Raw genomic sequence first — 12,942 nt, forward strand, 5'->3', positions numbered from 1 at the left:
GTTTGCACAAGTAAAACCAAGAGCCCATGCCTGCATGTTGGAGGAGAGCTACAAGGAATCTGGCATAGATCCGATGGAAAATGGCTCCCTTTAATTCCCCCCACATCAGGGTCTCCTGACAGGGTATCTCTGAGTCAAAGACTACACTCCCTTCACTTCAAACAGCAAAGGCAGAGGGCCATGGACCGTGGCCTGATTGTGGGGGCCACACGGCTACAGAGGGGAGAAAGCACCAAGGCTGTGCCACTCCCTGCATGGTTCTCACCAGAGAGCATGAATGAAGAAGTCAGTAAAAGGCATGACGAGAGGGGGGCAGAAGCTGACTGGGGCCTTCTGCAGACACCCCGAGTTGTGGTTATACGGCCAAAAGGCTCCTCCCAACAAGTTACAGAATGTCCCGGTGTGCTCCTAGGTCTCCCCAAGGCACCTTCCTTACAGGGCATCATAACTCTATGGGAAACAGGCATCAGCCATGCACTCTGGTGAAGTCTGTGCAGAGAAATCACCTAGCATCTACTCTGATTTGGTGGTGAGCTTCTGTTTGTGGGAGAAACCAGCATTTTATTTTTATTTAAAGTTTGTCAGAGACATTTTTTCTTCACAATGCACTACAAGCAGTTAATTGCAGGAGGAAGCAGGGACTGACCCCACAGAATTTCTTCTGTCCTCCAAGTGAGTTGTAATTACAAGACATTCCCAGCTAGAATATGCAGCATAAAATAAGGAAACAAAAAAAAAGGCCTGGCCACGAGCTGCCACTGATTAAAAGAAACGGCATGTTCCGTAAAGGGAGAACTGGGGACCGAATAGACAGTGCTCGGATATGACTGTAGGACGTCACAACATGGCGCTCCTGAGAGATGAAGGGAACACTGGTGATAAGAAGAACATAGTCAGGAAGATTTGATCGATGGTTTGGATTTAAGGGGTAGGGCAAGATACACGTCTCCAAATTCTATCTGTTTGCCTCAATCCGTCATTAGGAACTCTCTACAATCTTTAAGTTTCCACAAGTTTAAAAGGGCACAAGAATCCCACGAGGGACTCTGGAGTGAGAGAATCCAGATAAAATGACAAAATTACAAAAAAAATGGTTACTTTTGTTTTTGTTTTGTTTTTGTTGTTTTGGTTTTTAGAAGATGCTGTGGTTACTGTAGGCACCAGAAGCAACTGATGCTGAGAGAGGTCAGTGTACCCAGGCTGTAATTTTGGTGCCAAGATAAGTCAATGAACATCTCTACAATACTGTAATGCAACAAGAGGAAGTCTGGAACACTGGAAAGAATGCTGCTGGATCTCAGGTTTAAATCTCAATCCTGACATTTTCTATCTTGACCTTGGACAAGAAAGAGGACACTAGGATTGCCAGTCTGGAGGCCCGGAAGGATGGAGGTGCCCTCGACAGCAATAGGGGAGTTCGGATGAGGCGTAGTCTTGGGAGTAAAGATGATGATGAGTTCACATCATCTCTGCCACAAAGAGAACCCCGTGTTTGGACAGGTGAGGTGTCAGGTGGTGATGTGAAGCTTAGGAGAGAAACTAGAGGAGGAAATACAGATCTGGGAGCCCAGTTCTCTTCACAGAGGTAATAATTGGACCCCGGGAAGCAAAGAGCTAGCCAAGTGAGGGAATGTGGAGACCAAGCCTTGGGGAAAACCCACAGTCTATGGACATGACTCAGACAACGGGGCTGCCAGGGAGGCTTGGGAGGAAGTCAGACAGTATCAAAGACTACTGGGAGGTGGAGGAGAATGAGGATTGAGGAAAGGCCATTTGACTTGGCCTTAATTGGTTTAGAAGAGAGTGAGAGAAAAGAAAGAGATGCACCTGGTGGTTCTGTCTTTTTGTAGCTTGGTTGAGGGGAGGAGAGAGGAGGATGATAGCTGCAGGTTTCTTTTTTGTTTTTTAAGATGGGAGAGGTGTGCGCTGGTCTATAGGCAGCAGGGCAGGATTCAGTGGATAGGAAGTAGGTGATGATCGTAGGGGTAACAGCTGGAGAAGAGGGGAGGGGACGGATCAAGGATACATGGAGGGGGGCCCCTGTTGTCATTTTGTCTCCGTATCCCAGCCAGTAACACAGAACCTGGTATACAGTAGGCACCTATTAAATGCTTGTTGAATTGATCCATCAATTGATTGAAAGGATCTTAGAGAATGGATTCAAGCCCCTCATTTTTCAAAGAAGTGCCTTGCCCAGGGTTGCCTGGGGGCAGAGCTGAGACTGGACCAGCTCTGGACTCTTGGCCTAGAGGACCAGGGTTTTTCTACTCCATCATCTTTTAGGTTCTTGGTTCGCTGAGGTCCTTTGTGAGGCGGTGACCGCCGACACATTTGTCAGGATGAGAGCTCTGGACTTGGGGTCAGGAAGATGTGAGTCTGAATCCTGGTTCATACACTCACTAGCTGTGTCACCCTGGAAAAATTACTTAGCTTTTCTCAGCCTCCATTTCCTCACCTCTAAAATGGGATAATAACAGTGCCTGGCTCTCTGGGTTGTTGTGAGGATCCAGTGAGACAATTGTAAAACACTTAGCACAGGCCTGGCACATAGTAAGTGTTACATAAAGTTATTACTGTTATTATCAACCCCCTAAGATTTCTGGGAAGTTCAAATGAGATTGCATTTTAAAAACAGTTGGCAGATATTAAAGTGTTAAACTCAGTGGCTCCCTATTTTCCCCAGGATCAAATATCAAGCCCTTGATGACCTTCTCCTCCCGGGGCCTTTCCAGTCTTTTTGCTCCTTCCTCCCCCTCCCCCAGTATGATCCACTGACACTGGCCTCCTTGCAATTCCCCGAACAAACCGCTCTGTCTCTGGGCATTTTTCTCGCGCTGTCTGTCTTCCATTCCTCCACCGACCCCTCTCCTCATCTTGTCTCCTGGCCTCCCCCGAACCCTGGTAGTCCAGGCTAAAAGCCCACCTCCTCTCGGGAGCCTCCTCCAGTCCCTCGGAATCCTAGTGCCTTCCCTCTGGATCGTGTCTGATTTATCCTGTCTGGGGCTTGTTTTCTTAGTGTCTCCCCCGTAGAACTGTGAGCCCCTGGGGGCAGGGATGGCCTTTTACCTCCGTATCCCCGACCTGTGCTTAGCTCAGTACCAGGCACCTAATAGGCGCTTACTGAATGCTTATCTACGGGCTGAAATTGGAGTGACAATACTAAAATAACCCCGAAGGGGGGGCAGAGTGGTCCCTCCGAGCGGGCCTGGGGTACTCCATCCCAGCGGGTCCTTCCAAACAGACACGCATGGATGAACCGTGGACCGGAGGCCAGCTCGTGTGGGCTCCTGGGTCGGGGAGGCGGTCAGCTCTGCCAGCTGATGCCGAGCTGGTCCCCTCTCTCCCCGGGGCCGCAGCTGCATCCCACCGGCTGTGATGGCCGGAGAGGAAAGGGGCAGTGAGCGAGCCGGCCCGTGCGTCACGCCAGCCGCTCCTGCGCCTGGCTCTGGGGCCCTCCCGGAGCCGACCCGCCCGCCGATCTCACCCGCCGCACCAGAGATCGGCCCGCTGGGCTTGGGGCATCCCGGCCGCCGGGAAGCGGGCGGATGGCTGGGGGCGGCCCGGGGCCGTCCTGGCCGGGGCCTTGGCGCTGGTGCCCTTTAAGCGGGCGGCGAGCGCAGGAGCCAGCGAGCCGCCCACTGCCCTCTCCTCCCCCGAGGGATCCTCCCCCGCCCGGGCGGCTCCCCGAAGGACGCGGCGGCCCGTGCGCAGCCCGGCCCCCGCCGAGCAGCCCCCGCCGCGGCGCCGATCGGGCGCGGAGAGGGCGGGCCGGGCCGGCGGGCGGGCGGGGAGGGGCCGCCCTGGCCATGGCCTTGGGCTTGGCCGCGGCTCCCTGCTAGGGGGAGGGGAAGGTTCGGGGCCGGTGCTGCAGCCCGGTGACAGATGGCCGAAGGGAGCCGCCCGGACAGCCGCCTCGCTGGCCCCGGGTCCCGGCCGAGGGATCCTGGCCACAGCCTGGAAACCCAGCCCGGCGGCTGGAGGGGGGCCCCCTTCGGAGCCACGGATGGCAACGCAGGTAATGTGCCAGGCCCGGGAGCCCCTTCGCTCTGGGAGGGGGAGGGGGAGGGGTGGGGGTGGGGGTGGCCCCGGCTCGGAGTCCGGGGGGAGGCTCGCTCCCGACCTGCGCCGCTGCCTCGGGGCCTGCCCCTCGGACCCCGCCATGCGCTTCCCAAGCGGAGCTCGGGGAGGGGGAGGGGGAGGGCCCCCAGCCTGGGAAGGAGCTGCCACCTGTCTCGGCCTCTCGCCTTTGCTCGAGCCCCGGGCCTCCCGCAGGCAAGCAGGGTGAGGCTCGAAGTGCCAAGCAGGCAGTGTGCCTCGCCAGGCTCGGAGAGCTAGGAATGGCAGATACCGTGGCTGTCACTGACCAGGCTCAGGCCAAATCCCGGGACTTGGCCCATGTAGTGGCATTAATGGAGGCCGAAGCCTGGGTCCCCCGACACCCCCTGGGTGTGTAACAGTGGGCCTGCCCGTCAGGGCATCTCTGAGCCTTGGTATTCTCCTGCGAGCCAGGGGCCTGCGCAAAAGGCTCCATAGACACTTGATGAATACTCGCTAGTGGACGTGCCCCTCCCCCCACAGGGCTGAGGTTTCTGGAGTCAGGGGCTGTTTGATTGTGCCCGACTTTGTATCCCCAGCGCCCCCCGAAGGACCTGGAGCTAGCCAGGTGATGGGGGGCGGGGAGGGCTGGACTTGGGCATAGGAAGAGCTGACTTCGGATTCTGCCTCAACCACTTACTACTTGTGTGACCCTGGACCTCTCTCGACCAGTTTCTTTTTCTGGCTCTTAATAGACCCTTCTTGGAAGGGGTTGCTGGGAGGATGAACATGCTTATTGATCCCCTGATTGGGAATCATGATGCTTCCACTGCCTCCTTATCAGAGTTCTTGGGCACATTCTTCAGGCACTGCAGAAGTGGGGAGCAATGGAGGAATGCAGCGAATTTTAGGGGCAGGTGGAAACAGATCGGAGAGAGATCAAGCACTCTTGTCATGGAAAGCTCACTTTTATTGGGAGGATGAGGGGGTGGAGGATGGTCAGAAGGCCTGCGCTCTAGCCCTGGCTCTGTCACCAGCTGTCTGTGTGACCTTGTGCAGGCCTCAGTTTCTCCATCTGAGTTGGCCCCTCCCAGCTCTGCTATTCTAGATGTGCTCCTGTCTCTGGAGGGCCAACTTCAGTTGTTCATCTCTGTGATCCAGACCAGGGGAAGGAGCAGGAGGTTGTCCGTTGAAGGAACTCGGGGCCACTGATTTCCCTTTCTAGCCCTCGGAATTGAGGAGGTGACCTTAGATGGCTTCCAGTTTTGCATTTATTATGACTCAATGGTCCTGCAGGATGCTTTCTTCCCCTAAGCCTCAGTTTCTTCAACCATGAAATGGGAGGATTTGACAAATCAGAGTTCCTAGGATAACCTTTCTCTCGTGCCATGGATCTCTTGGCAGTCTGAGTAGTCCTGTAGATCCTTTCCAAGCATCATGTTTTTGAATGCTTATAATAACACATATAGGATTACAAAAGAAATCAACTATATTGGAATATAATTATAAAACAAGATGTTCCTGGATGCCAGCTTAAGACTCCCTGGATAAGATAAGCGCTAAAGTCTCTGCCTATTCTTAATCTATAATCGTATTTAATGGATTTATATTTTTAAAGGAAAAAATGAAATCAGCATAATCAATATGCATTGAGAAAGGCTGTGCAACACAGCACACTCGTGGGCCTCCTGCAGAGGGCGTGGGATGGGAGCATCTTCTCGGATCTCCTGAGCCTTCCTCCATCTTTGTAATTCTGTAACTTTCACTTCTGATTTTTTGCTCTGTCCATCTACATCATTAGAGTCATTATATCCCTTGTTCCCCTGGCTCTGTTGACTTCGCTTCGCATCAGTGCATGCAAGTCTTTTCATGCTTCTCTCTGTTCATCAAATACCTCATTTCTTACAGGGTATTTATATTCCACGGCATTCATGAACCACAATTTTCTTAGCTGTTTTTTTTTCTTTGTGGTATGTTGGTAGATTTTATGTTTTTTCTTCTTTCAGTTTTATTTAGTCCAAGTCATGGCAGAGAGCTTTAGTTTGTATTCCAATCAGGTCCTTCTGAGAAGAGAAGATTTTTGAGAGAATGGACATTGGGTTAGGGATGAGGGGTGTTCCCTTGACTGCACCCCTCAAATGAGGAAACTCCCATTGGCACCTTCTCCATTATTTGGAGTCTTAAAGAGTTGCCCTGACCATGGAGAGTGTAGATGACTTGTCCAGGGTCACACAACTAGTATGTGACAGAGTCAGGACCTAAGCTGCCTGGTTTCTAGCTCAGCTCTCTGGCCATGAGGCTTTCCCACCTCCTACTGAAGTGTCAGATTCAACTCAGCAGTCATTATTAAACAGCAGCTATGTGTCAGGTTTTGTGTTATGTGCTGGAGTAACCACAAGAATAATTTGAAAAACAAAATTAAAAACTATTTCTGGCCTTCAGGAAGTTTACACGAGGGAGAAGGGGAGTGGTATGCATGCAGTTAAATAAGCACAAAATGTATACCAAGCAATTGGGATACCTTGCTGAGGATGGGGGGGGGGGTAGGAGAGCCAGGGGGAGGAAGCATCCTATAGGAAGGATCACTTGAGCTGAACCTTGAATTCCAAGAAGTAGAGGTGAGTAGGAAGAGCCTTCCAGATGGTGGGAGATGGCACGCAAGACCCGGAGAAGTGACCTTCGAGGTCGTTCAGTGGGATCGCCTCCTTTTATTCTTGAGGAAACCAACCCCAGAAAGCTTAGGTGAATTTCCCATGCACACCCAGCATGATAACAGTCAGTTGGGGCCCAGCCTCCAGGTTGCCAGGCATTAGCCTGTACTCATGATGGAGGTCTTCACAGACTTTAGTGACTGTCATGCACAAGAGGGAGTCAATGTCTTGTTTCTCCATAGGGTAGATTTAGGACCAAGTGAGTGGGGATTTGGAGCGGTCAAGTTTCCAGTCGGGGTTCTGTTAATCAAGTTCTTTTCTTGTTAACTTGTTCCTTCATTCAGGGGGAAGATCCCATTGGGAAAGCAGCTGCTTAGTTTCCATGCTGGCCTGGGCCTAGTGTGACTGACCCCTGCTCATGCTGTGGCCTGAGCTTCCAACCAGTTAACTCTCTCTAGGCATAGTTGAGTCAGCCTTCCTCCCTGCTTCCCACCCCCCAGCCTAGGCCCAGGTCCATCTGGCTCTTTAAAATCCCCCACTGACATATTGGATGAGAGAGAATAGGGTAACTAGGAGAGGGTGGGGATGGATTCTTTGGGGCTCCTGCCAATGGTTCTTCTGGTGCCTTCAGCTCAGCCTCCACAGTTCCATCTGAGACAGTCAGGGATGGAACAAATGATGGGACTGGATGAGGCCAGGATGGTCAAACTTCCATCTTCCACTGGAAATTAGTGGTTTGGCTCCCAAGAATGGGCATCCTTGGTTAGTTTTTGTAGTAATCCAGGCACGAAAGGCTGAGGGCCTTGGCTAGGACAGTGGAGGATCGTGGGATCATCACTCTTGAGCTGGCAGGGACCCCAAAGGTCATTATTCCATCTCACTTTATACACATAGAAACTGAGGGCCAGAGACCTTTAGTGTCTTGTCCAAGGTCACATAGGTAGTAATAGGCAGAACCAGGATTTGAATTCAGGTGTTCAGAGAGCCCTTAGGGAGGGCTCTTGAATTGGAATGGAAGGATGGAGATGTCATTTTGAGGTCAGAGCTGCTAAGATGTGAGTTTTCACTGGGATGAGCTCTCACACACCCCCTTCCCCAGTTAACAGGAGCCCACTCTCTCTAGTGCAGGTCCTAATCTGAAGGAGTGGCTTCGGGAACAGTTTTGTGACCACCCGATTGAGCACTGTGAGGACACCCGCCTGCACGACGCGGCCTACGTGGGCGACCTCCAGACCATCCGCAGCCTGCTGCAGGAGGAAAGCTTCCAGAGGTGAGTGCTCTCCTCCCTTTCCTGCGTACCCCAGATGTGTCCCTCCATGACCTCTCACGCCCCCAAACACTTGAATGATGCTTCCCAGACCTTGGGAGAGGCCAGGCATGCGGCTGCTTAGAGACTTCACTTTGTCAGAAGTACAAGGCAGAGTGGGGGAATTGAATAGAGTGATGGAGTTAGAGGTGGAGACATGTGAGTTCAAATCCTGTTCTGTCACCTAGCAGCTCTGTGACTCTCAGCAAGTGTCTGAGCCTCAGACCGCTCTCTAAGACTACAAATTACATACAGTTGACAACCTGCATCGGTGAGTGAGTTTGCATACCAGGAGTTCCCACCCCGATGAAATCATAGGTCCTCGACATGTGCTAGCCACCCAATATAGAGCTGGAAAGGATTGTAGAGGTTGTCAGCTCCAACACAGCATCTTACAGGTGAGGAAACTGAGGTCCAGAGAAGCTAAGCTCCGTTCCTATACACAGCTAGTAGGAAGCTGGATTTGAACTCAGGTCTAAACTCTAAGTGTGGTGTTCTGCTGATTACATAACACACTATGCCGTCTCATCTTGAAACCCACTAGAGAAAGTATCATAGAATCTCACATCTAGAGCTGGAGGGACATTGGAGAGGGCAGATGAGAGACTGAGGCTCAGAGGAGGCTTGGTGACCCTGGGAGTGTGCCATGTCTTGATCCCACCCTACACCTAAATGTAAAGACATTTTCATGTCAATCCTTGTTCTGGGATGTGGAGGGGTGGGCAACCCAGAGCTACATGAGCAGCACCTAAAGGAAGCTGGGTGTTCTAAGGAGGTGGCACCCTCTGGGCCGATGGGCCATGAGCTAGCTGGTGGGAAGGCACTGAGGAGGGGGAAGAGGCTGAGGTTAAAGTGATGAACCATGCTACCCACCTCAGACATCGAACGATAGAGTTTGAATGCAGATCAAATCAGACTGTTTTTTACTTCCTTTCATTCTCTGTCTCTCTGTCTCTGTCTCTTCTCTGTCTCTCTCTCTGCTTTTCTCTATGTCTCTCTCTCTCCTCACTCTTCTCTCTCTGTGTCTCTCTGTTTCTGTTTCTGTCTCTCTCTCTGTGTGTCTCTTCTCTGTCCCTGTCTTTCTTTTGTCTCTCTGTCTCTCTCTCTTCTCTGTCTCTGTCTCTCTCTCTCTGTTTTTCTCTCTGTCTCTCTCTTCTCTCTCTCTCTCCTCTCTGTGTCTCTGTGTCTCTCTGTCTCCCTCTCTCTTCTCTCTCTGTGTGTGTCTCTGTCTGTCTCCATCTGTCTCTCTGTCTCTGTCTGTCTGTCTGTCTTTCTCTCTGTCTCTCTCTCTCTGTCTCCCTCTCTCTTCTCTCTCTTCTCTCTCTTCTCTCTCTCTCTGTGTCTCTGTCTGTCTCCATCTGTCTCTCTGTCTCTCTTTCTCTCTGTCTCTCTGTGTTTCTCTCTCTGTCTCTGTCTCTCTCTCTCTGTCTCTCTCTCTCTCTCTGTCTCTCTCTCTTTCTCTTGTCTCGTTTTTTCTTTTGCAACATGACTAATATGGAAATGTTTTACCTGACTGTACATGTATCTCAAATTGCTTGTCTCCTCAAAGAGTAGGGAGGGAGGGGAGGGAGAGAATTTGGAACTCAAAATTTTTGAAAAATGAATGTTAAAAATTGTTTTTACATGTAATTGGAGAAAAATAAAATATTTTTTTAAATTAAAGAAGATGATTTTGGTAGCTGTGTGAAGGATAGATTGGAGTGGGAAGAGATTAGAAAGAAGCTTGGAGGCCCATTTATCACTTCCATGCCTCAAGTCTTCTATCGTTCATATGTCCCAGATCCAGTCTTCTCCTAGAAGTCTCCTGTGGGCAGTAGTCATGCCTTGTCCCCCTCTGTCCTGTCCTCTCCCCAGGCATGGAGAAAGTAGAGGTTTTGTGAGTAGCTGAGACATGGAGCTGGGAGGAACCTTAGAAATGAGCCGATCTAACTCCCTCACTCTCCAGATGAGGAAGTGAAAGCTTAGGGAGGGGAAGAGATTTTTCTAAAGGTCACTCACTGCTCAATTCAGAGGCAGTTCAAACCTAGTTGAGTAGGAGTTCCTTGAATGCCAGAGAGAGTTTCCTTTTTGTCTTTGGATCTCCAGCTTTTAGTGCAATGCCTGGCACCTGGTGCAAAATGAATGTGGGTTGAACTGAATTAAATTCTGACTCCAAATACATTATTCTCTCTGCTCTACCTCCACTCTCACAACCTTTTTTATTTACAGACAAGGAAATTGAGGCCCAGAAGAGTTGTGATTTTTTGTGTGATGAGGTCACACAGTTTATTAATTGATAGATTGCCAGGTGACCCATTCTAATGGCGTTTCTGCAGCTGGTTCCCAGGGAGACACTCAGAGATCCCATTTCCTTTCCTCGTGGCTTGTGGCATATTCCTCCATTAGGGAGACATCGGTGTTTAAAGGGCAGGGCAGCTATCACACCCCTGCCAAAGGATTAGTCTCCCATGCTGATAGAATATTAGCCTAGGCCAAAGTCAACTCCCCTAGCTTTGGTCTAAGGGCAAGACGTACCTGTGAAACCAATGCTTTTGTGCTTCTGTCTCTGAATGTTTGTCCCACCCCCTCCAGAATCAGGCTGGGAGGTGCTGATTGTCCTGGCCTCTGGAGGGGGAGGGAGAAAGGACCTTCTCTTGGCCCTCCCACTAATTTGTTATGTGACCTCTGGGCCACAAGGTCCTTCTCTATCGAATGAAGGGGTCAGACCCAGTGTCCATTTCAGGGGTCACTGCGTTGGTTTGGATCCTTTTTTCTCCTTGTCCCAAGGAAGATTATTGATGTTCCTGTCAATAAAATGTGAAAAAGGATGGATGGCTTCAGCACTCTCCTGGCCCCAGCTTTCCTCAGGGTTTTTCCATCCCAGACCTCGTTCTCAGCCGCTCTTCACTCCTGTGGCGGTTCTGATTAGCGCTGAGACCTGTCAGGGTAGTGGGAAGGAGGGGCAGTGTGTAAGAAGGTAGACAGAGGGTCCTCTCCCATCACTAGGTGAAAAAAACTCTGAACTCTGGGTCAGCACATCTAATTAGAAGTGAAGTGACCTTGGGTCAGTCATTTATCCTTCATGTGCCTCAATTTCCCCACCTCTAAAATTATGCTGAAGTATTTCCTTCTCCTGTTGTTCCTTGTGGTCCAGGGACCTCCAGAAGAGATGCAGCATTAACAGACAGGACTAGCAGTGTTACCTTGATCTAGTTACTTTCTGTGCCTCAGTTTCCTTATCTATAAAATGTGCCCTGGGGCCCATGGGCTTCTAGAAGAGACTCTGGGCTTTCATGGACCAGGTGCCATCTAAGTAAGTTTATCCCAAATGGTTTTCCTTCCTTGATCTCACTGAACTTACTTGGATTATTCTAAGAAACTCTCCAAGATAAAAAATGAGGTGTAGTTCATGTAGAAGAGGTCCTTAAATGGGGGTGGCCAGGTCCCTAGATCCTTCACTGAGCCTTACAGGATACTAAGGTTCCTTCTTGAGTTGAATCCTAGCTACCATTTACTATCTGTGTGAATTGGGTCAGCTTCTTCTGCTCTCTGAGCCCCAGACTGCTCATCTCTGACATGAGAGAGTTGGAGGAGAAGACTTTGGAGTTCTCTTCCCTCTCCCAATCTGTGCTCTTCTGTGCCTGAGGTAGAGACAAGAAGGGAGAATATTCTAGTCATGGGCTGTCTTCATGCAGAGGCACATAGTCAGGAGATGAAATGTGTACAGGGCATAGCAAACAGGTCAATCTGGCTGGTACAGAGAGTATGGGAGGGGGAGCAAATGGAAAGAAGCCTAGAAAGAAGTTTAGAGCCGGATTCTGAAAGACTTCACATGCCAAATAGAGGACTTTGCGCTTTATCCTAGAGGTAATAGTAAAGTCACTTTATCTCTCCGAGGGAGACTCCTCCATTTTCCTCTTTTGTGAGATGATCTTTCCAATCCCTTCCAGCTCTGACTGAGGTCCTACCTCTGGCGTGTCACACCATAGCTTCTTTGCCTCTTTTCAAACATTAAGGGTAGATCGTCATGATGTTAATATCTGTAAAAACAAGACTCGTTTCTTTATCTGTCAAATGGTGAGAGTACAGAACTAGGTAATCATTCAAATTCTTCCCGCTCTAAGTTCCCTATTTTTGGAACTCATCTATGTCTATGTCTTTGTCTGTTTCTAGACCGTGGCCATGTCTTTGTTCAGTCTGTTTCCATTTAAAGATGAATTCACCTGTCTCACCCACTTTCAGGGCTCACTCCAACAAAGCTAAACTTTCTATTTCCACTCTCTTCTCAGCCGGATCAATGAGAAATCAGTCTGGTGCTGCGGCTGGCTTCCCTGTACCCCACTGCGCATCGCGGCCACTGCAGGCCATGGGAACTGTGTGGATTTCCTGATTCAGAAGGGGGCTGAGATTGACCTTGTGGATGTGAAGGGACAGACTGCCTTGTATGTGGCAGTGGTTAATGGGCATCTGGAATGTGCCCAGATCCTCCTGGAAGCTGGGGCCGACCCCAATGGCAGCCGACATCACCGCAGCACCCCGGTGTACCACGCCTCCAGGGTGGGGAGAGCCGACATTCTGAAGGAGCTGATCAGGTAAGTGAGGCAAATGAGGCAGGTGCTATAGCTGTGACGGTCCCTATTTGTCCAGAGGAGGAAACTGAGGGTCAGGCAAGCTCAGTGACTTGCCCAGGTACATATAGCAATTAAGTGTCAGAAGCAGGATCTGAACCCACATCTTTCCTAACTTCAAATGATTCTGTGACTCTATTACTTCAATGTAGTCCAAGCAGAGTCTAATGAGACTGGACCATTAATCAGCTCTCTCTGTCACTTAGGGACAGCCTTGTGAGCCACACAGCTTCTCTAAATGCGCACTGACCCCGTCTTTGTGACCTAGAACTTAAAATCTCTATAGCTTATACTTTGTGTGGTGCTCCACCTCCTTAGAGAATACAACAACAGCATGTATTGA

At 50.3% G+C, this 12,942-nt stretch overlaps 1 protein-coding gene across 1 annotated transcript in view; it reads left to right on the forward strand.

The window, feature by feature from the left end:
• The first annotated feature begins 3,778 nt into the window (after positions 1–3,778).
• Positions 3,779–12,942, forward strand: part of ASB1 (ankyrin repeat and SOCS box containing 1) — a 29,521-nt gene continuing 20,357 nt past the window's right edge. The window contains exons 1-3 of the mRNA XM_036766245.1: positions 3,779–4,015; positions 7,815–7,956; positions 12,261–12,563. Coding sequence (XP_036622140.1) covers positions 3,883–4,015; positions 7,815–7,956; positions 12,261–12,563 — 578 coding nt within the window. The 5' untranslated portion in view covers positions 3,779–3,882. The remainder of the gene's footprint in view (positions 4,016–7,814; positions 7,957–12,260; positions 12,564–12,942) is intronic.

This window comes from Trichosurus vulpecula, chromosome 7, assembly GCF_011100635.1.
Source record: "Trichosurus vulpecula isolate mTriVul1 chromosome 7, mTriVul1.pri, whole genome shotgun sequence".
Classification (NCBI taxonomy): Eukaryota; Metazoa; Chordata; class Mammalia; order Diprotodontia; family Phalangeridae; genus Trichosurus; species Trichosurus vulpecula.